The 24,976-nt window shown below is 38.8% G+C and overlaps 1 protein-coding gene across 1 annotated transcript; it reads right to left on the reverse strand.

Moving 5' to 3' along the window:
- Nucleotides 1-12,451: 12,451 nt before the first annotated feature.
- On the reverse strand, nt 12,452-24,755 carry LOC113048404 (gastrula zinc finger protein XlCGF57.1-like). Its single transcript, XM_026210195.1, has 3 exons — nt 24,699-24,755; nt 17,241-17,653; nt 12,452-13,974 (listed from the first exon to the last, which is right to left on the reverse strand). Exons 2-3 carry the CDS (start codon nt 17,584-17,586, stop codon nt 12,962-12,964), a joined length of 1,359 nt encoding a protein of 452 aa, XP_026065980.1. The 5' UTR covers nt 17,587-17,653; nt 24,699-24,755; the 3' UTR covers nt 12,452-12,961.
- Between the last annotated feature and the right edge of the window lie 221 nt (nt 24,756-24,976).

Consider the following 24,976-nt stretch of genomic DNA (forward strand, 5'->3'; position numbering starts at 1 on the left):
GCTTTATTGGCATGGTAGTAAAAAAGGCTGTACATTGCCAAAGCATTGGTAACATTAAATTCCAGACAAATATTTACACAGAATATTTTTTTTAAAAGTTTGATTGAACAGTAACAATGCAAAGAAAAGTGATGACACACAATGATTTGTTTTGTTCTTTAAAGGTTATTTTATGGTTGTCATGACAGGACCTCACCAAACCAGACAATCAGGTTTACATTTCTCACATATTCTTTAGTATTGTGTATATAGACAATTATAGCATTTTGTATTGTGTGTTTGTAGTATATGGACAACATGCTTTCGATGCTCATCATACTGTTTCTGAGATATACTGAAGCATTCTGCTTTGGGGCGTCAGTTGTGTGTGGCGTCTACCTGGTCAGTTCAATGACAAATGATATATTTTTAAAGCAGGATTAACAGAATTATATTACTACATGTATCATATAATTTGTAATCGCTAAATAAAAGAGAATAGTAATAAAGGGATCCTGTTGTTATATCGATATAACGTAAGTCCAACAGCGCTGCAAGATGAATTTGCAACGTTGAGTAAGGTATTTACTTTATGTGAGATCATGGAGATTAAAATAAACAACACAGCTGAAAATATGGGGAAATTATGTAACATGGTTTGGTTTAGAAATTTCCATAAGAAAATGTACCTGTTGAAAGAGTAGCGTATGCTAATCTCAGCAGCACTGTACCGTTGAGGTGCAATACAGTGGAAAACTAGATTAACCTGTTTCCAGGATTTATGTTTTTCGATAGCTGTAGTGGTGCTCGTGCACTTTGGGCTTGCGTATGTGGTTTGAGACAAGTAAAATAAAATGTTCTACAAACCTTTTCTTAAAGTGATCTCTTGTTGCCCTCTCATTTCGTGTAATTACGGGGTGTATGTATCAAACATAAAAACAAACTAGATTCTCTGAACTGTATTGTAAACACTGTTAGCTTTTTCCAAAACAGACATACACTTATTCATTTAAGTTAAACATTATTGCTTTGCGTTTGTATTTTCTTTCTCTATCGTTTCCTTTTCTTTTTTTTCCAGTGAACACTCGGATGTAGATGAAGACCGATGTGGATGTGGACAGCTACATGTTTGTGACACAATCAGCATATTTCAACAACTTCCTCCTCCTTTATAATGGGACAAATCATTTTTATATACACATTTTTAAAACACGAGAACGGACGTAACATTCTTTTACTTCTGGTTCTTATGTAAATAGGTTGCTGTAGTGTTACAATATAAACCAAAGCCTTGTTGAGCCTACTCTCACATCAAAGGAATTTCACACTGTTGACAGAGTTTGCCACTGGTATTTGTGTCAGTGCCTGACTCCTTCCACATTTCATTATTTTAAAGCCTCCTGCCTCTCTCAGCAAAGGATAAGCACTTAACAGGTGTTCACAAAATTCATTGTACAGAGAGCTGTTATTGTTGGGAAAAGTGATTTTACATTTTCCCAGCCCAGCATTTTGTGACAAACTGTGCTTCTCTGGTAAAGGGGCCACATTTTTTACGCAGAAAACATGCAGTTGTTAAAGTGAACCAGTGTACCGACAAGAAGATAATAAATTATAAAAATCTAAAGATATAGCCTTCACTAAGATAAACTAAATTAACATAATTGTTTGATGATATTTTTTTTATAAATATAGTAAGCTAATTGATACTTTTGACTCAGAATAACATTACCCTAAATAAGATATAAAGTTTTTGAAAATAATTTATAATAATGTTGACATGTATAGCAATAATACTATCTCATGTTCAAAAACAGATAATTTAAAAACAAATGCAATTCCATATTAAATCTACTCATTTAATCAAGTTATTAAAATTATTATTAGAACTGTCAATTTAATGTGTTACTTCAATTAAAATGTTAGGAAATAAAAAAAACTAATGCACCTGACCCCAGAGCATACAAACATGAAAAAACATATTGACAGAAGGAAACAAATAATTTGTGTGGGAAAAGCATAAAATTGGATGTGGAATAATTAATAAGGTAACTTTAATTATGTAAATTATGTAAAACCTTCTATTCTTTGAGCAGTTAGATAAACCTATGCCGTGTTTCCACTGAAATTAACCGGAAAATTTGTACCAGGAACTATTTTCCCCCAGACCTGTTGCTTTCTGCGTTTCCACCGCGGTGTAAAGTACCGGGAAATTAGGCAAATAGACTGGTGAAGTAGGTCTGCGCACATTTCTCAATACAAAGTGTGCTGATTTTGGACGTGCATCCTCGGTAGTTCAGACTTTGTGCATTCATCTCGGGAGTGTGATGTCCGCGACGACGCAAATCCGGTAAATCTGCAAACAGCAGTGTACTTGATAACTTCAGTTAGCTCGCCTTGGCTACTGCAATTTTCCTCACTATACATTTACAATAAAACAAATTATGACATCAAATACTACAGCCTCCTTTCATTTTCAGTTAAACAAAATACCAGCTGCAGAAATGTACTTAGTTCAGGGATATGTGTATATATACAGCCAATGAAACAAAATATTATTTATTTTCACTTTAACATATAGATAAATTGAATACAGACCAAAGATAACCTGTTAGATTTACCCATAACGTATTACAATTTATGTTTAACCACTAAAGAGACATCAGAGCCAGCGGCACATATCAGAAGGTCTAGCCGAGTTGACGTCTCTGAGATCGGCGAAACACATTTTTAAATAGGCGCTGTCTTTATAAATACACCACATATTTGAGTTTTAAATAACTACATTCTCGCCTGAAATACATTTAAAATTACATTTCATGACACAATAACAGTAATATTTTGAAAATGATCCAAATAAATGGTGGTTGAACTCAACCAATGCTGCGTGAACTCAACCAATCAGGATGTTTAGCGCCCAAGTCCCGCCCCGAAAGTTCCGGAACTTTGAAAAAGTACCACCTCGCCAGCAGGGACTTTATGAGGGGCATTTTTTTTTACCCGGAACTTAATTTAGTTCCTGGTTCCTGCGGTGGAAACACACTGAGTACCAGGCCAAAGTCCCTAGTTCCTGGGTAAAATTCCTGCGGTGGAAACGCGGCTCTAGTAAGATGAGAAGATGGGAGCCACATTTCATCAAAAGGTTTATTAGGTATATCTGAGTATACACTCGATGATTTCTTAATTTTACTTCAGGGAAGATCATATTACGAATCACATAAACCTGTGGCTAACATTGGATCTGCAAGGGGCACTTTGCAACTTTCATGAAAACTAATTTAACCATCGACAAGTTCAATATTACATTTCAATTTTAAACATTGAATAAAATATATCACTCTCAACCTATCCATCTATAAAAGCCTATAAAAATCAGTCATGTGTTTCTTAACACTGCATGTTATTCTTATTAAGCAAGGGTACATTTTTAGGATTCTTTACCTATCCTAAGTTCCTGAGAACCTGAAACCTTCTGGAGACTCCAGATAGGTTGTAATCTTAGAACATGGTGGAACTGGAGACAAAGCAATATTGGAAAATTATTTTATTTTTTTAATTACATTTCTCTGAATCTGAATCATCCTATAGACTTTCAAACATCAATATGTAATAAATGAATATATATTTGTGTACAAAATTACATATAAACATATTTTCCTACTTTATGTTGCCTGGAAACGCTTCCAACATGCTTGCGTGTCACGTGAAAAATAGGCATCGGTTCTATTTCTAGCATGCACGCGTTTTCCACCTGACACACGTGTCTCACACAGGCAGTCTGCAAGCTCTAACCTGTTGACATGGGAGCCAAATAAAAAATGGACACACCATGCAGCTGAGACGCTTGCGCCACGCATCCATTGTGTCGCCGGCCTAAGGCCCAATCCCAATTCTATTTTATACCCCTCCCCCTTCATCTACCCCTTCCCCTTGTCCCTTGAAACCGGGTGTCAAGGGGTAGGGGTGAAAATAGTCCCCTAAGGATTTGGACACCACTACTATGCTGTCACATGTCATCATTCATCATCTAACTCTCACAATACACACATATACTGGTGTGCTGCTGGTATGCATTAGAGCCTTTAATTATCGTTCTGTATTAATGAGCTGCTTACTGACACACACAGGTATCTGAAAACGCGCAGCTCACACATCCAGGAGAAAATAAACTTGTCAACGCTGCCCTACGACTTTTATTAAATACAGTTTAAATACTGAATCGCTACATATTTTTTTTCCAGTGACGAGAGGATACAATCGCTGTTTTTAAGTAAACTCACTCTAAAAAGATAAACGCACAGAAGCGAATACAAGCAACCTCCATTTCTCTCTCTCTCTCTCTAATAGGCAATATTTGAGAAAATGGTTTAGCAATTTCTAATTATTGGGGGGATTAACCCCCATCAATGTCTACAGCAGTTATTGCGCTGATCAGACATATGCTATGGTAGAGGTCTTCACAGTGCACCCGAGACCCGTCGACCCCGGACCCGACCCGGGACCCGTACAGGTTCGGGTCTATATTTTAAATCATCAGCCCGGGTCGGGTCCGAATCTATTACCTCGGGTCCCGGGTCTGTTTAACATTGTGTGTAATACCCGTGCGATCGGAGTCATCTGACTCGGAGAACATCCGGCCGTGATCAAAGACTGCTTGTGTTTTTTGTAACTGAGTGAGCCAAAAAAAGTGATCTCTCTCGCTCGCAGACTCAGAGTTAATACAAGTGCACGCACGGTATTAATGCTTGCAGACTTGACACACTCATGTTTAATATATTTCAAATCAGCAACACAATCTGAGGTGAACTGTCACATGAATGTTTTCTATGACGCTCAAATTGCATTAAAGCATTTTAGGTTGATACAGCTAGCACGCATGTGCAGTCTCGAGTGCATTTCATGTTTCTATGGCAAGCAGTGAGGGACACTTCGACCGCCAAACCGCGTTTTACATTTTCTCCCATTTTTATAATATTATAAATGAACCGTTTAATCTTAAAGTTTTAGTGGTTCAGATTCAGACTCGATGCAGAGCAGAGAGCACAGAGATCAGATGATAGTAAATAAATAACGTCAGCGGCCATGGCATTGCACGAGCGATCGTTATTATAGTTCAAAAGGGCAAACAGTGTAAGTTATTATGCGAATAAAACTCTAGTCAGAATGTACATGTGCACAGTAGCATTTGTCATCCGTCACCGTGACATCAAGTGGACATTTGAAGCTGAAAAAATAATGAATGGATTCAGCTTGGACTTGGAATAACGAGAGGAATAACATGAATAACTTTCTTGTCGGAGGATTGTAATGTATCACAAGCAGTCGGGTACAAGGAAGAGAGACTACGGCTCTTTAAATTAGGTAAGACAAAAAGCTGTATTCTTCGCAACATGTTTATTGACTTGTAATAGCAATTTAAGGTGGAATATGTGAACGTCGGGTCCAGTCGGGTCTGTGTCTTCCCGGTGGGTTCGGGTCCAGATTTCAAATAATAGACGGGTCCGGGTCGGTTCGGTGTAGTACATTACGGGTCTCTGTCGGGTTCGGGCACGAATTTTTGGACCCGTGAAGACCTCTATGCTATGGCACTATCATGCAGTCTGTAATGACCGTTAATATGAACTCACAATTGATTGTAACATAAAACAATTTTTGTGATTACTTTTTGTTAAAATCTTTATTTATTCCAAAATAGCTTACATTTATGTGTCTTTTTCAGTGTTTGGAATAACGGCGTTTAAAAGAACGGCATTAGGTAACGACGTTATTTTTTCAGTAACGGGGTAATCTAATTAATTACTTTTGCCATCGCTACAACGCCGTTAACGTAACTGAATGTTAAATGCGGTGCGTTACCATGCATTGATTTAATAAACTATGTAATCCTAACACACCCCTGGCTCACACAGCGAGTGAGCAGTTGGGTTAATAACGAGATAAGCGATTATTATGCTAACGCAGAGTCATGTGTTTCATGGTAGCCAATCAGAGCCATTGTTTTTACAGACATGCCAGCACACGCAGCCGCGGCGCCAAACACGTACGCACAACAGCTAAACAGAGATTCGCAGCAGCAGCAGAAATGGCGAGTCAGGAGCAATCCGATGAAAAGTTGGCATTTTCAAGGTGGAGATATAAGTACTAATTCAAATTCATTGTGGTCAAAGGCAAGAACGTGCATGTAATGTGTACATGTAATGTGTGACACGCATCTACAAAGCTAGTGGCCAAAAACACTTTTCTTACAAAGATAATACTTGAAGTGCAGGATAAAACTCTTGCTGTTGTCGTGCAATAAATATCAAAAGTTATGTACGAACATCTGTTTGTTCTACTCATTTCAACTGACTTGTGAAAACTGCAAAAAAAAAAAAAAATCTCTAACATATAGCATTTTTTTTTTTTTTTACAGTAACGCAAATAGTTACTTTCCCTGGTAACGAGTTACTTTTATTATAGAGTAATTCAGTTACTAACTCAGTTACTTTTTGGAACAAGTAATGAGTAACTATAACTAATTACTTTTTTAAAGTAAAGTTCCCAACAGTGGTCTTTTTGTTCGCTGTAGCAGCCATGTTGCCAAGATAATTCATACCCCTCCGTTTGAAGTGTGGTCCCAAAAAATCTCCGTTTGAAGGGCTATCTGGCCCTTACCCCTCCAACCAAAAGAGAATCGAGACACCCCTACCCCTTCACGTGAACACGCAAAACAGAGAGGGGAAGAGCTAAGGGGTAGAATTGGGATTGGGCCTAAATAGTTCCTGATGGTTTCACACATTTACCTTTATTCCTCTGCAGTTAGCATGTCTCTTTTCTTCTACACCTGTTTTTTTCTGACCCAATGCTGACCCAATGAGCATTTTACTATCCAGTAGTCACATCTTAACTTTGCCATTTCTAATTTTGCATTAGTATTGTATCCTTTTCAAGGTGAATATTCTCACTCCATAGGATTGGTCCTGCCATGGTCACAGAACATAGGAGGTATACAGAAAAATGTCTATAGGCATATGTGGTTGCAGGCATCCACATGTGCCCTTGAGTTATGTATAGCATTATTTTTCTTGCACCATGCAGTAAACTTAAAAAACATTTTTGAAACCATTTAACTGATATTATTAATCTGACAAAATGATTACATGTGTTTGATGATAAAACGGTCAATATGAGCATTTCTTATTCATGTGGAAGAAAATATTGTGGCTCCAGGACAGGCTACTATGAAGAGGGGCCCTTGGGTTTGCTATCGCCAAGGGACCTATATGTTCTTAATCCAGGCCCTATTTACAAGTACACAGTTTCTATTTCTATTTTTATGTATAGTTAAATTCATTACAGTACAAAACATTTTCTTCATACCATACTTTTTTTTTTAATGCAATGTTAATCTTGTAGACAATACAAAACAAATAAAGCCTAATGATATACCATAGATGAAACCAAGATATGTATAATTAAAATATAAAGTAATTGTGAGTCTTTTTATTAGTATTATTTTCTAAATTAAGTTACATGTAATATAAAAGTACATATATAATGATGTGTCTGCAATAACTCCAGCTCCGGCTCTCTGACGTACCGTCTATACATCAGTCCAAATTTGTTCACTTAATTACGTTCTAGGTTACAAATATATTTAAGCAAAAATCTTTTTTTAGAAGGGCCATTGATTAATTTTGCCTGGGGCCCCCACTTAATTTAGTTTTGCCTCTTTGAAAATCATTTAGTTCAAAAGTAAATCATGTACATTGCCATATTCAGTCACATGCTGAAACAATTCAGAGAGTTATATATATTAACATATATATTAAAGAGGGGGTGAAATGCTCGTTTTCACTCAATATCCTGTTAATCTTGAGTACATATAGAGTAGTACTGAATCCTTCATAAATCCAAAAAGTCTTTAGTTTTATAATATTCATAAGAGAAAGATAGTCTGTTCCAATTTTCCCGGAAAAACACGACCGGCTGGAGGCGTGACGTGTGGGCGGAGCTAAAGAATCACGAGCGCGAATAGGCTTTTGCGTTGAGAGCATGTGGAAGCTGTGACATTAACGTGAGGGAAAACCCATCATCCAAAACAAACCATGGCTTACAGTCAGATTTAGCCGTTTATTTATGATCCAGAATCAGATCCAGAGGCTGAAACTGAACGAGAGCAGCAGCAGCAACGACTCGCTCCGAGCGGGGCTCGAACCCGGGTCTCAGGCATGGGAGGGGACGCACTAACAAGGAGGCAGAGATATTTGAAGCAGTTTTACTCACCGCCTGCGGTTCCAACACACGATCGTGACCCTTTTTCCTTGGGATTGCATCATCCTTAAGAAATAAACGATACGCAAATCCGTCGTCAAACTGGGCCTTGTGAACAAGCATCTTCGAAATGCAGGGAACAAACAAAAATACTTGCACAACTCCGTTGATGCTCTGTAAAAATAAACTCCATCCACTGGTCCCTTAATGCTGTTTTTTTTTGTAATCTGTGCAGGGTTGTCTTGCCCTGGCAACCAAAAACACACTTCTTTTGTGACTTTTCGCGACGCTCTCGCTCTGATCAGTGAATGTCTGTGCATTCCTTACCCATATAAGGAAATTCCGCTCCATCTAACGTCACACAGAGCCATACTCGAAAAAAACTTTCTGGAACTTGTGACAAACCGGAAGGAGTATTTTGGGAACAAAAATACTCCTTCAAACGTACAACTTAATTTTTTAAACTTTGTCCATGTTTAGCATGGGAATCCAACTCTTTAACAGTGTAAAAAACTCAGTATGCATGAAATAGCATTTCACCCCCCATTTAACCAACAAATGTCAACCTTTTTTTGTTCAATGGCAGGTTATACACCAATGTAAAAGGCACATGCATACATAATACCAGTTTTTATGAAGCAAGTCCATATGAAACAAATTCTGGCTAATCTTTTTATGGTCATCTTTTTACAAGAGAGAATTATAGTTTTATTAAACACAAAAGCAATGAGCAAAACAAGGAGGGGTTGCAGTGATTTACACCAGTTTGGTTTAATTTAAAAGTAAAGCATGTTACCAAGTTAAGGACAACACCATCAGTGTGTTTATAAGTAGATGACACCATCAGTGCTAATTTGCTAATTTATTAATTTATAATGTTAAAATAATTCACTATCTCCGTGCCACCAAGCAAACTGCTGCCATTTGGCACTAAATTGTGGTATTGGTTACTACTGAGAGACATTTGTGAATCAATCTAACGGCCAGCAGGAAGAAAAGGAAGGACTTTCTTCTTGAAGTCCCGCTTTCTCCAGCTGGGCTTTTTGGCACTTCCGTTGAGGCGGTTGTGGATAAGTTCAGGGAGACGAAAGTGCATTCAGCTGCCTTCAGTGCATTCACCCAGTGCTCAAGCTTTTTGAAGGCAGCATAGATGTATCCTTCGCTGCCTTTAATATCCCACAATATTGTGCAGTCCATTCGGTGACAGTCTGAAGTCAGAAGTCTGAAAGTTTTTGATCAACGTTTTGAGAACCTTAGGATATTCTAGCTCAACAGCTACTCCCCTTACTTGGGCTTTAAATGTCCCCTTCTTCGTGATCCCATGTTTTAAACTTTAGTTAGTGTGTAATGTTGTTGTTAGAGTATAAATAATATATGTAAAATTCTAAAGCTCAAAGTTCAATGCCAAGCGAGAAGAAGGAAGAGCTGTGTTTGTGTTTGTCGCCATGTCGTTTGAAACGCTGTTATTTTCATCTCTGAGTCCAATCATCTTTGTTTGGGCTTCCCAGGGACGCTGTACTTGGAGATTAACCCCTTTACGTGCAAACATCGCTGACGGCCCCAGTTTATTATTGTTTCACTTTCACAGCACATTAAACATCACTGTCTTACTTCATCTGGACAAACTATGCATCAATTGAAAGTTTAAACACTCTAGCTTCGATATTTGACCATGTTTTTGATAAAACATTGTTGCAGTGACAGATATTTAGTGATTTATGTCAGGAGTGCAAAATAATAAATCCGTATTATGCCACATTTTGAATAGAAATTCACCACTCACTTATATTCAGTCACGTCAAAAGCAGTTTATTTGTGTTCACATAGACTCACTGAACAGCGTCAATAAGGATTTATAGACCAAAGATGCATATCTGCGGAGATATATGGATATATTTACTGATGTTTACTTCATATTTCTTCAGACAGAATCGTCATTTCTATTCATTTTCCACGGATTTACGCGATCAGATGATAAACAGCCTCTCCCAGCGATCTGTGTATGTGTTTGCTGTGCCGGCAGCTCGTGCGGTGTGTGGCTCAGACTCTGATTGGGCCTTCCCAAAAGTCAATCTGAGAGTGTAATATCTGACCCCATCGTGTCACATGCTTCCTGCACACTTCCTGGTAGTTATCTGGCCAAAACAACACTGAAACACCTCTGTACACACAAAATATCCGAACAATAAACCCGCGATTACGATAGTAAAGCTTGGTATGAGAATTTCTTGAGATCTGGGGCGTTTTTATAAAAAAAATCGAAAATGTACATCGGAAATGCTAACTTGTGCAGCGATGAAAAAGGCTACAAATAACATATTTTTACAACAGTAAACGACCAAATTCCACCCCTGATCGCTAAAGGAAGTTATTTTAAACACTCGATCGGGGTTTAAAGTGAGTTTTTAGTAAAAGTGTACTAATAATTTCATAAATTGTCAGATGTAGCTTGATGCTAACGTTAGCACCAATGCTACTAATAGCAGGTGCTTTTCTTCTTCATAATGCATTTTTGTCTCAATAATTCACGTAAGGTCGTAAGAAAATGTTTTGTTGTATTTTTATAGTAAGACTTTTGATAAATAAGGGCTAAATGCAAACAGAGACTGAAGTGAGATTGCTGCTTTGTGTCTTTGTAAAGCCTGAAAAACCACAATCAAGGCTAAAGGTGGAATAAAAACAAAAGAATAATGATAAAAGAATAATGCGGATAATGTGTCATACCTGGCGGAGGTGTGAAAGACTTGTTTGGTGAGAACAATAGAATAATAAATCGGGCAGCTCTCAACAGTGAAACATACACAAAGAGCACAGGAAAGTTTACATGTGAGATATTACAGAGATGACAAGGGCCATAAATCAATCTGATTAGCCTTCTCTAAAAACACACATGACATGGCCTTAGAAAATATTTCATAAAATTCACCGTTTTACAGATTCGATTATGAATTTTTTTATGAAGTTTTGGAAGACTTGTGGTTTTAGCTACACTGTGTTTTCAAACTCATTTCCTACATCAACATTTTTTTAAATACATTTAAAACATATGTTTTTTATATTTTTATTTTTGTTTTTATGTTTGAGCTTATATATCTCTATTATCATAACAGTCTGAGTGATTCTGATTCCTGAACAGTAAACTTTAAAGTGTCAGCTTTGTGAACAAAGGTTGATTATGTATCTAGTCAGAAAGAATCATGAGCAGAAACCTTTTTATTTTGGGTATGTAATTTCGGTCTCCATGCCAAAAAAGGGGGGTTACTAGTAAGGGGTTAATGGTTACAATTTATGTTTAAATCGGTTCCGGAAAAATTATAATCCACATGTAAAACTATGTGCAGCACATTTTGCTGAGGACAGCTTGCTGAGGACAACTTCCTCAATCTCAATCAGTTTAATGCCGGATTCGCACAAAGATTATTCTTGAAAGATGGAGCAGTTCCCTCTTTGTCTGGAGAAGGCGTTGTTTATGGACCACAACCGGTAAGTGTGTTTTATTTTTTAAATTGTTGCGTTTAACAGTTTCTGTAACTTATTACACAAAGGGCAATGCTGTTTAGCTTTGTTAACTAGATGTTAGGGCTGTGCAAAAAAACGAATGCGCATCTCGTCAGATAAAAACACTCCTGTGATTATAAGTAAATCTCCAGCACGTGCGTTCTAGTCCAGTCGCATTTGCAGGAGGTCAGCCTGCTCTAAGCTGGTGTCGAATCACAACACAGGAACCGCTGGCCCAATCAGAACTCGTTACGTATTTCTGAAGGAAGGACTTTATAGAATAAGGAAGTCATCAGCCCGTTTTTATGACAGTGAAAACAGCGGTATACAGATAGGTGAATTGTGTGAAAAATACTGTTTTTTTTTTTTACACACGAAACATGAACACGTTATATTGCACACTGTAAACACAATCAAAGCTTCAAAAAAGTGCGTAAAACGGGACCTTTAAATAGCATTCTCTTTGAGCTCTCATCTAGAGTTTTTTTTTTGTTTTTTGTTCAGTGGTCTTAATTAGCCTCTTCAGTGGTCTTGTGTATTCAGAATAGTTTTGCTCACATTGCATAGCTATCTGAGGATGATTTGGGGTTGGGCCTAAATAATTCGCCGTGCCTCACAGTCGCTGCTTAGAAGTGCAACATTGTAAAGGGTCAGTCTGAAACAGTGTCGCGCAACATAACGTTCGTTCGTAAATACATCGGTATGCTGGTATATAAAAAATTTAAATCGTAACAAAAATATACACCGGGTTTCGGTATGAACCGGTATACCGCCCAGCACTACTGTATATATACACAGATCCCTGAACGAAGTTCATTTCTGCAGCTGTTATTATGTTTAAATGAAAACTAAAGGAGGCAGTGGTATTTGATATCCTATTTAGTTTTATTGTAAATATACAGTGAGGAAAATTGCAGTAGCCAAGGCGAGCTGACTGATGTTATCAAGCACGCTGCTGTTTGCAGGTTTGCATGGTCACCGACACTACACTCCCGAGTCAAATGCACAGTCTGAACTACCGAGGATGAACGTACTGCTCTGTACTGATTGAATTATTTCAGGTCCTCTTTCATCATATCGACATTTCATTTACATCAAGCTCAATTGACTGATTGAGGTGTTTACATGACAGCTTTTCAGATTATTATTGGATTATTTGGGAAAACATGGGTAATGATGGCACACTCCTCTCCAGATATTTCATGATTGTTAAGGTTTTTCCTGTCTGAGAAAATCATTCCATACTGACACCATCTAAAACACTTCTCTTAAAGTGAATCTTCATATGTTCATTAAGGGTTACTTTTCGTCCGAAACTCTTTCCACACTGATCACAAGTGAACGGCTTCTCTCCAGTGTGAATGAACATGTGATTCTTAAGAGATCCTTTTCGTGTAAAGCTCTTCCCACACAATTTGCAGGTGTGAGGGTTTTCTCCAGTATGAATTATCATGTGGGAATCAAAGGATGCTTTATGTCTGAAACACTTTCCACACTGAGAGCATGTGTAAGGCTTCTCTCCAGTGTGAATTCTCATGTGTTTTATGATGTTCCACTTTTTAGTGAAACATTTTCCACACTGTTTGCAGATGTAAGGCTTCTCTCCAGAGTGAATTCTCATGTGGCTCATAAGGTTCGCTTTTTGACTGAAACACTTTCCACACTGTTGGCATATGTAGGGTTGCTCTCCAGTGTGAGTTCTCATGTGGTCCTTAAGGATTTTTTTCCCATTGAAACCCTTTCCACACTGTTGGCATGTGTAAGGTTTCTCTCCAGTGTGAATTCTCACATGGTCGTTAAGGATTTTTTTCCCACTGAAACCCTTTCCACACTGTTGGCATGTGTAAGGTTTCTCTCTAGTGTGAATTCTCATGTGGCTTGTAAGGTTTCCAGTGTGACTGAAACTCCTTCCACACTGAGGACAGGTGTAAGGCTTCTCTCCAGTGTGAATTCTCATGTGAATTTTAAGGTTACCTGAGAGACTGAAACTCTTACCACACTGAGGGCAGGTGAAAGGCTTTTCTCCAGTGTGAACCCTCATGTGGTCATTAAGGTTTTTTTTCTCTCTGAAACTCTTTCCACACTGATGGCAGGTTTTAGATTTGGTCTTCTGGGCTCTTTTTTGTGAGGACATTTTTACAGTCTTTCCAGATTTTTTTGCAGTTATGAAATCAGAAAGTTCCTCATTCTGATCCTTCTCTTTGCTTTCATTCAGTTCTTTTCTCTCCTCTTTTGGTGCCATTTTGTCTACAGTGGAAAAAAAGGAAATACATGTTAACCTAGTAGGAGACAGTAACATACTGTTTTTCATGAAAATTGTACAGTACTGTAAAAAAACAAAAACAATATATTCTGGGAATTGTTTGCCCTAGAGTCCTGCAAGGGTTTGGGTACCCGCGGGTGACCTGCAAATTTGGCTGAAACGGGTGAAAAATATACAACTGTGTCGGATACGGGTGCGGGTCGTGTCGGGTCTAAACATGGGTTCAAAACAGTCATGTGCAAACGTAAAAATAAGCCTACTTTCCACTTTAAAAATATCACAACCATGTGAACAGCTGTGAGTCATTAGTTAACAGATGTAAAAGACCAGCCAGCTATATATATATATATATATATATATATATATATATATATATATATATATATATATATATATATATATACAGAATCTGAAATAAAATGTGTTTGATTTAAGCCTATTTCAAAATTTGTGTCATAAAATTATATAAAGGTGTTTAAACAATACACTTCCACTTGCATGTATTTGACAATCGGAGTATCAGATATTTAATTCCATAGCTAACACATTTGTGAATATGGGCCTAATATAGGCTATCCAGGGGTGTTTTTTTTTTTTTTATTGCATCTGAAAATGACTTTGTGCAGCTCATTCACATGTGCGGTCTAGCACAGATCCGCCTCTCGCGATGCTCAGCTGTGAAAGATTTAAAAATGGGTGCGTTCGACACAAAAAAATATTTAACTTTTAGGTAGCAAAATATTTTTTTGTAATTCTGTCAATTACACTGTCTGCTATATATTTGCTTCTTATTTATTAAATACGGGCAACTGATTGATAAAACATGGATCAAAATTAAGATAAAATGTATAAAAAACAAATATCTTTTAAAAAGAGTTTTCCATAAATAACTTCTGTATGACCTGGCAAAAAAAATCGAAAAAAGTGTGTCTAATGTGATTGGCTTAACAGATTTGTTTTCGGGTGCGGGTCGGGTGTCGGTTCTATTTTAAGCGGGTCGGGTGCGGATTTTAATTAGTGCTGCTGTCGGAAAACAGGTCGGATGTGGTTTTAAGCACTGAGGGTTAGTACTGAAAAAGGTACTGAAGAATTAGGTTAATTAAGTAATTTAGGTACTGAAAAATTACTTTGTTGAAAGTGATTAGGAAACTTTAGCTAAAGGGGAATTACTAATTATATTTACAGTGAATATTGACACAAACAATGTCTTATACTGTGTTCACACCAAACGCGAATAGAGCGTCAAATTCAGGTCTACCGCATCTAGTTTGCCGCTTGAACATTTTGAGATCATTCGCGCGTGAAAGTAGCTTCTCAACAGACGCGAATTCGCGTCATGGGGGGGCTTCTGCCAGCTGAGTTCACGGAGCATTTTCAACCGCCATTTTTATTCGGATAATTTTCAAAATATTATTGTTATCGTGTCATGAAATGTAGTTTTAAAAGTATTTCAGGCGAGAATGTAGTTGTTTTAAACTCAAATATGCAGTCTATTTATAAAGACAGAATCTTTTTTTAAAAATGTGCTCATGTATCCGCCGAGAGCAGCCTCACCTCGGCTAGACCTTCTGACATTTGCTGCTGGCTCTGATGTCTCTTTAGTTGTTCGGGGTAAAACTAAATATTTCTTACCTTTGGCCTTTATTCAATTAATCTATTAGTATGTTTTATATAGAGGTCCTTTTTATTCCTGTCTCTATAGAAATATGAACTTTTGTCAAAGCTCCGGTTGACTGCTCACTGACAACATCAGCCGTTCCTCCATGTTGAATGAGTGGCTCCTAGCAGGCTCCTGGTTGGTTAATGCGGCGCGAATTGACGCCAAAGTTCACATTTTTCAACTCGGGCAGCAGACACGAATTCGCGTCCAACGCTAAATGCACAAAAACACGAAACTCTCAATTTGCGTCTCCCACACCGCGCTAAACGCCTCATTCACGCCGCGAGGCCTCCAGATGTGCGTAAACGTGCCTTTGCATTGACTTAACATTGAAATCATTTGCGCCAGATGCTCTATTCACGTTTGGTGTGAACACAGCATTATGACTGAAAAAGCTAAAAGGCAAAAAGCTAAATTTGTTTTTATCATGAGTTTTTACATCCTTACTGGTGTCCTGACCAATTAGACATTATTTTAGCTGGGGGTGAGACTATGGCTGCATTTACATTCTTGATGCCCAAATCTGATTTTCTGACTATATACGATTTTTTTTGACTACCTGCTTAAATCATTTTGTAAAAGTGTCCCGTATCCGATTTTTGCATTTACACTATTCACTGCTGAAACTACCAAACGTAGAGGTTCTGACCCAGGAGAGGAAGTAAAAAAGCACAAAATACAATGGATGTAGATGCAAATAAAATTATACATTGATTTGCTTTCCACAATATTTTGAAAAGTCGACCAAAAAAGTCAGCAAAACATTGGTCTCTTACAGCAAAAAAAAAAAAAAAAGAGGAGCCTTGTTACAGCCTGGGTGAAATTTGCTATAATAAGTCATGTGATCTCAGTTTGGTGGTGTCCACCTGAGTTGATGTCAATTTTTTAATAACGAACCACTCGCATTTACTGGGGAATATAAATTTTTTCTGCTTACATGGCACACGCAAATGCACGTATCCGATTTATATCCGATTTATTACCACATATGAATGAGGCCTGAATCAGATCTGAGAACATTGGAATCCATGCAGTTTTTTCCTGCTTACACGTTCACCGGTCATATCCGATCTGTGCCACATGAGAGGAAAAAATTGGAATTGGGTCACTTGAACCATGCAGTGTAAATGGGGCTTAAGTTTCTGTTCTCAATACGTGAATCACATGTTAGCTTATTAGTCACATGATCTGAATTTTACCGCTCTTGCAGAGTATGATTTAGACATGATTTCTATAATCAAGTAGAACATACTAGGTTTATTATACAAATTAATTATTTGATTTAGACAAATTCTGTATTACTTTTCATAATTTAACATGCGTCATGTCATAATAACAAATGCCCAACTTCTAAGTAAAATCTTTTCAGCTGCACTTGAAGGCAGAGTTGTAGTATTTTTCTGGTCATGTGATCTCATGTCATGTGACATGCCTGTTCATATGATGTGACTCAATCCATGGAAAATAAAAATTAATTAGGACACTCCTATATTATTCTTTAAAAAACAGAATTCAATCATGTAGAACTGGACAAGCTAAAAATATTTTAATGATAAAATGAGTGAGTTCAGCTTTGAGAAAAAAACTAACCTGTTTGATCCTCTGTATCTTCATGTTTGACTCTGAAAGTTTCTTCATTACTCATGTCTTCACTCTCCCTTTTTATAAGCACCATCTCTGTTTGTGCCTCAGTATCTTCATGTTTGATTCTGAATGTTTCTTCAGTCCTCGTGTCTTGACTCTCCTCTTTAATGAACACCATCACTATTTGTTCCTCAGTATCTTCATGTTTGACTCTGAATGTTTCTCCATTACTCATGTCTTCACTCTCCTCTTTAAGAAGCACCATCTCTGTTTGTTCCTCATTATCTTCATGTTTAACTCTGAATGGTTTTTCAATCCTTATGTCTTCACTCTCCTCTTTAATAAATTCCATCTTTATGGTGCCACATGGATCTCAGCAGCTTCAGCGGGAGTTTTTCTGTGTGTTTTGACACTTTGTCCTGTTTAAGATGAGAATAATTAACAATTTACACCTCGCACTCGCTCCGAGTGGGCCTCGAATCTGGGTCTCCAGCATGGGAGGCAAATGCACTAACAAGGAGGCTAAATGACTGCAGCCACTAGTGTCTCTCACTAGTGCATCTCTTGAGATCGGGGAGTGAGGTTTACCTGCACAGCAGTACTCGCTGGCCTCCGTTACACTAACTCCCCCAAATCTCACTCCCATCCGGGTCACGGCACCAATGTAACCCCTCTCTCCCGGGTCCTCACCGCCACACCTCGCACTCGCTCCGATTGGGCCTCGAACCCGGGTCTCCAGCATGGGAGGCAAATTGTAAGTGCGAGGTGCGGCGGTGAGGACACGGGAGAGAGGGGTTACATTGGTGCCGTCACCTAGATTTGAACCGGTTTGCTGCGGTTTAGGGGGCTGAGTGTAATGGAGGCCAGCAAGTAGTGCTGTGCAGGTAAACCTCACTCACCGATCTCAAGAGACACGTTAGTGGCTGCAGTCATTTAGCCTCCTTGTTAGTGCGTCCGCCTCCCATGCCAGAGACCCGGGTTCGAGGCCCACTTGGACCGAGTACGAGGTGTGGCGGTGAGGACCTGGGAGAGAGGGGTTACATATAGTTATAATTCTTTTGAAATATCGGTTTACTTTATAATTTTTTTGTGTATTGTTTTATTGTATTTAAATGTTCTGTTCTTGTTGATATAAGAAAAAAAGTTATTTCAGTATTGTGATAATACCATGATAAAAAGCTTTAGCAATTATCGTAACATGAAAATTTGATACAGTAACATGCCTATCCAGGAATTTTTTTAAATATATTTTTGATTGTATTTGTCTGAAAAAAGAAAGTCATATAGGATGACTTTGAGGGTGAATAAATCGTGGGGTAAATTAGTGCTACAAATTAATGAAATAAATCAAAGAGACGTCTCTTTAGGAATTTAGTATTGATTTGTAGATTACATTTAATGTATTTAACTTTCATGACAACTTTTACAAATAGCAAATGTTTTAATTATTGTTGTTTGTTTTGTTTTGATCAAGTAGGTGTCATAATCGTGCAATGATGCGAGCGAATCGAATCACTGAATCATCACGCGAAGCAATGGGCTAGTTGCATATCTCCGCCATCTTGGATTTCCGGTCTTGCGAGTGTGTGCAAAGACACTTCCGCATGTGCTAAACATCAGTGCAGAGAACCGGAGAAATCTTAATATTACCTTCTAAATGTTTACAGGATTTATAATATCACTTCAAATGCAAATAAGACATGCACTGCTAATATTACTATACTATAAATGTTAACTGATTTTAAACTTGTGTACATTTGGGTCCGGTGAATGAATTAAATACACTAATGTTCCCTACTGTTCACGAGATGAAAGTTGAACTCATGGTTTGCACACAAAGCTGCATAATGTATTTTTACCAGTTATGTAAATGTACAAATTACTTATTTCTCAAAAATGTTTGTATTACATTGACTTTTTAAATGAAATATTTTCCTTGTGAGTCGTGGGTTGTGATTTATTTTCAAGCATGGAAGTATCCATTTCTCCATTGTGCACATTCATCAGTTTGTTTCATCGTTACTTTCAAAACATATTTTATTATTTTACAGTTAACTAATAAATCACAAATTTTAATATCTGTTTTATCTGATAATTAATGCAAAAGATTAACAATATGCGCTGTTCATAGACAGATGATTTATGCTGCAGATCTTTCACAAAACAAATGAGCATTGATAAAAACACACATACAGTCATGCCCACAAATATTGGCACCCTTGGCAAATATGATCAAATAAGGCTGTGAAAATTCAGCTGTGTTGTTAATCCTTTTGATCTTTTATTTAAAAAATTCACAAAAATGTATCATTTCATTGGATAATAAGAATTTAAAATGTTTTTCTATAATACTCGTTGGACACAATTATTGGCACCCTTTTATTCAATACTTTTTGAAACCTCCATTTGCCAGTTTAACAGCTCTAAATTTTCTCCTATAATGCCTGATGAGGTTAGAGAACACCTCACAAGAGATCAGAGACCATTCCTTCATCCAGAATCAGTCCAAAAACTTTAGATTCCCAGCTCCATGTTGATGTGTCTCATCTTTAGTTCAATCTTCTAATTTTTCGTAGGGTTAAGGTCAGAGGACTGGAATGGCTATAGCAGAAGCTTGGTTTTGAGCTCAGTGACCCATTTCTGTGTTGTTTTTGAGGTTTGTGTTTGGGTTATTGTATGGTTGAATGATCCAAACATGGCCCATTGTAAGATTTCTAACAGAGTCAGTCACTTACTGATTTTTTTATCTGTTGGTATTTGATAGAATCCATGATGCCATGTGTGGCGAGTGGGGCGGGGCCGAGAGGCGTGGGAACAAGGAGTGAGGCCAGGTGTAGTGATTGAAGATGAGCTACACCTGAGCCCCACCGCTAGTATCGAGTCCCACGTAGGAGATGGAAGGATATAAAACTGGAGTGACGACCGTGAAGGACGAGAGAGGACCAGGCCTGGGACATTAGTTTATGTGTTTGGCTTTTATTTATGCGCACCAGTCGTCCGTGAGGGGCTGGTGCGCCGTTTTGTATTTACTTTTGATTATTAAAGTGCTTTTTGATTGTGCGCCGGTTCCCGCCTCCTTCTTCCCGATGAGTATGGATTTGTTTGTTACAGTGGTGCCGAAACCCGGGAGAAGGAGGGACGCGCTGCTGAAGATCCCTCGCCGCTGTGGTGAATCCGCGGTGCCCTCGAGCTGGCGAGGTATGTGCCGCCATGGACGCTCGAGGCGGTGGGCTGGAGCGAGTTGCCGGGGACGGGCGAGCTCGCTGCCGACCGCCCACGACAAGGAGGGGCGGCTGCCGTCCGTGAGGGAGCGGAGGAGTCGGCGCCGTTCGCCAGGGGGCCGGAGCCTGCCGCCTCCGTGACGGAATCCGGAGGGGCAGGGAACGGGGGACTCCTGCCGCTGCCCAAAATCGGAGGAGCCGTCGCCGTCCACCGGGCGGCGGAGGAGTGTCGTGCCATCCGCCGAGGGCCGTCCAGTGCCACCGCCGGGCACCGCGGAGGAGATCACCCAGCCGGTGGAGGGCCGAGCAGCAGTGCGTCTGGGAACCGGATTTTTTTTTTTTTTTTTTTTCCTCTCTCGTCCCTGTCGCTCCTCCTTCCATCTCCTTTTCTCTCGCCTCGTCTGTCCTACCCCCAGGTTCCCGCAGGTCCCCGTGAGCGGTCTCCCCCGGAGGGAAGGGGGGGGGGGGAGTAGAGCGCAGTCTCGGGAGTACCCCCCGGCCTGCGAGGGGCGATGGGGGTATGCGGCGAGTGGGGCGGGGCCGAGAGGCGTGGGAACAAGGAGTGAGGCCAGGTGTAGTGATTGAAGATGAGCTACACCTGAGCCCCACCGCTAGTATCGAGTCCCACGTAGGAGATGGAAGGATATAAAACTGGAGTGACGACCGTGAAGGACGAGAGAGGACCAGGCCTGGGACATTAGTTTATGTGTTTGGCTTTTATTTATGCGCACCAGTCGTCCGTGAGGGGCTGGTGCGCCGTTTTGTATTTACTTTTGATTATTAAAGTGCTTTTTGATTGTGCGCCGGTTCCCGCCTCCTTCTTCCCGATGAGTATGGATTTGTTTGTTACACCATGTGTCTAAACAAGATGTCCAGGACCTCCAGCAGAAATACAGGCCCACAACATCAAAAATACAGCAGTATATTTCATTGTAAATATGGGGTGGTTTTTTTCTCTGTGTTCACCAAACCCATCTTGAGTGTTTGCTGCTAAAAAGCTCATTTTTTAGTTTCATCTGATCATAGAAGCCAGTCCCATTTAAAATTCCAATCATGGCTCATAACTGAATATGCTTTAGTTTGTTTTTGAATGAGCTAGGATCATTTTTCTTGTAGCCCTCCCAAACAACATGTGGTGATGTAGGTTCTGTTTGACATTTTTTTTTAAAGGTTTTCTAAACCAGAGACTCAACTATTTTCTGCAATTCTCCAGCTGTGACCCTTGGAGAGTCTTTAGCCACTCAAACTCTCCTCCTCAACATGCATTCGGACGATATAGGCACACGACCTCTTCCAGGCAGTTTTGAAACATTTTCTGTTGGTGGGAAATTCTTAATTATTGTCCTGATGGTGGAAATGGGAATTGTAACTGCTCTAGCTCGTCTTAAAGCCACTTCACCAATTTGTGAAGCCCCAATATCTTTTGCTGCACATTAGAAATATATTCTTTGGTTTTTCTCAGTGTGATGGATGATTAAGGGAATTTGGGCTTTATTTTCCCTCCTCTTTATATTTCTGTGAAACAGGAAGCAATGGCTGGATAATTTCATGTTTATAATCATGCTGGAGTGCTCAAAATTGTGAATATGAATAGGAATATACTTCAGAGACATTTTACTCATAGGAATTTCTAGGGGTGCCGATAATTGTGTCCAACGAGTATTTGAGAAAAACATTATTTTTATAATGATATTTGCCCTCCGTTTTAAATTCTTAAGGATACAATTTTGTGAATTTTTTAAACAAAAAATCTAAAGGATTAACAATGCACATGAATTTTCACAGCCTTTTTTGATCATATTTGCCAAGGGTGCCAATATTTGTGGGCATGACTGTAAATGCAAACAGCGATCTTTTAATTAAAGCAAACCTACCATAAATACATTACGTTAAATTGTACAGTCCGTTACAAATTATGTTATCAAATAAAGTTAATAAAACAAGCTTTATAATAAATCTCTGTGCGTCTTGTTTGATAGTCAGAAACTTTGATCTTACATAACAGTCTGAACAAAACCAGCTCTTCGAAAATGTAAAGTATTGCATATTTGAGTGGTTTGTGTTTGAAAGAAGACATTTCCCAATGGACTGATTAACCTGACGCTGATCTGCTTAATCAACAGATCTGAATAAACCAATCTCTGCGTTGTATCTTGAATTTCCACACAGAGGTAGCAAAAATGTAGGGAGTATGTTTCCCCATGTCTTTGATATACCAGTATCCGCTGTTAAATTTGAAAATCATTAATAGGGCTTGGGCGTCGTGATGTCATTACTTGGCGTGGCCGCCACGTTGACAGCCTCCTTTACTGCTACTCGGACTACTGCGCAGTGTTTAGACATACTCCCTCTTATCCATGTGTCTTAATTTGATTAATTAAAAATCTATTTCAACCATGGTAAACCACTGCTGTATTGTGGGGTGTAATAGCACAACATTTAATCGCCATGGGGAAAATAAAATGAGAATGGATTAACTTTACACCGCTTTCCTGCTTGGAGGTGCGACCACGGAGAACATAACATCTGAATATTAATTTATATAGCTTAAATCAACATTGTTAAGCGATTTGTGAAGCTAGGTCTAACGTGACTTTAGTTACAGATTGGCGTGAAATCGTGCTCACAACAACCACGCTATCTTAAAAAGCCCAACATCACGCTAAGGTTGCTTTCAAGTAAGCAAAACGATGCTTTGAAAACAGCTGTTTCGCTGGAAGGGCAAGGAGTAGCAACAGGACAACAACACAGAGACTTGACAGGTCCGATAGAAGAGCTAACAGGATATTTTACAGGAAAATACCCATCCATTTGTGAACTGTACATGAGACTTGACTTGTAGCTTCGGAACTATTCTGAAGTGTAATCGCTCACAAAACAAAGATATCTGTAATGTAAAAGTGCAGCAGCAAGTCTCCGTCGGTACTCCACTATTTGTTGGGAATTTCATATGGTTCCAAACTGTTAATAGTGCCGATTTTGTCCACATACCGGTCCCTGGCATATTTAGCGTATTCCTATAAATCCCACAACATTTTCGCGATTTTAACATCTTTTATTCTTTCTCTCTACTCATCTCTTCTTGTTCAACTTGCAGTATATTTACATTCGCGAGGTTAGCAACAAGGCCATCACGCCCCAGAATGCAACTTGGCGCCCAAGCCCTATAGACCAACGCTACTTTTGCGTCATCGAAGGTTAACGCCCCTTTTTAGTGGAAAACAAACGGATTCCCCTGATACAGAACTCGCTCTAATTTCTTGATAGCAAAAATGGCACAAACATACACACTCTCTTTGCCGCCCTAGGATCGTGAGAGGTATTTAAAGAAGCTACTGGATACGGTGTTTACAGAGGTTTCCTTTTGAAATTGTCGAAAACTGGATTAATAACTCCACGCAGTGGCCAAATATGGACATCTAACATTACCATTATCTCGTGGAATTACCAAGTAGACTATTTTTGTCATTAACACACTCACAGTATGATAAACTAGACGATGAGGCCATGTCAAGATAAGTCGGTAGTTGCCTTGGATCATATTTTACTTGATTTAAGCTATTGACAGTTTTGTTGTAGTTAGAAATACGAAGCTTAAAGTATATACGTGATTAACGTTAGCTCTCATTAGGCATGCTACCTTGGCTGTTAACTGATTTTAAGTTTGAAATATTCGCAGGCTAGGACTAAACAATATAACTATTATACAATGTTTGTAATCGTGTCTGACGGGCCTGTACACATCAGAAACAATGAAAAACAAAAGATCCCTGGAGCAAGTTTTGTATCAGAAATCCGTTTGTTTACCCTCCAAAAGGGGCGTTACCCTTCGATGACGCAAAAGTAGCGTTGGTCTATTATATACATCTCGCCAAGTTTCTTATGTAAGCTTCCCTTACAGTAAATGCGAGCGTCGCAAGACCGGAAGTATGCACACACTCTAGCTCACCGGTGCCATCTTGTGCACCGAGCCCAGTTTCGAAAAGCCCCGTATCTCTCATAACTAACGTTACTCGCCAGTGACTGAATTCGTGTTTATGATGAACTGGTTCACGATGTATGGAGCAAAATAAGAACGCACCCTTTACTCTTCTTCATAAGTGGACGCGCTTTACATGCACAAAATATCATTTATTAAGTTCGAAAAAAAGATTTATGTTGCATTATTCATTTTAAAGTGATCGTAAAAACAACCAAATATACCGAATGGTTAATATGTATTTAAAGTCTTAAAAACACAAACCTTTCTTCATCCGAATCACAACAGATGCAGGAGCGCGGCGCAGCCCTCTGACGTCACTCCACAAAACCTAATTAAAAGTCCCGTTCATAAACCGCTCTCTAAAATCTCAAACGTGCGCAGAAAATTACATTCAAATAATATAAATATTGAAAATAGATGAGAATAGTGTTTATTTCTTGGTAAAACTGATATTTAAATACATGTTGCTTAGTATCTATATCTGGATCCATAAGAAACAAATACAGTGTTTGGATGCAGAATTCATTTATAACAAACCT

This window comes from Carassius auratus, chromosome 29 (genome assembly GCF_003368295.1).
Source record: "Carassius auratus strain Wakin chromosome 29, ASM336829v1, whole genome shotgun sequence".
NCBI classification, from domain to species: domain Eukaryota; kingdom Metazoa; phylum Chordata; class Actinopteri; order Cypriniformes; family Cyprinidae; genus Carassius; species Carassius auratus.

What these genes read in the sequence shown, in the direction of transcription:
- LOC113048404 (XM_026210195.1), bottom strand. Translation starts at nt 17,586, where the DNA reads ATGGAATTTATTAAAGAGGAGAGTGAAGACATAAGGATTGAAAAACCA. An exon ending in AGATACAGAGGATCAAACAG is followed by an intron (nt 13,975 to 17,240) that starts GTTAGTTTTTTT and finishes TTTCCACTGTAG; the next exon opens with ACAAAATGGCACCAAAAGAG.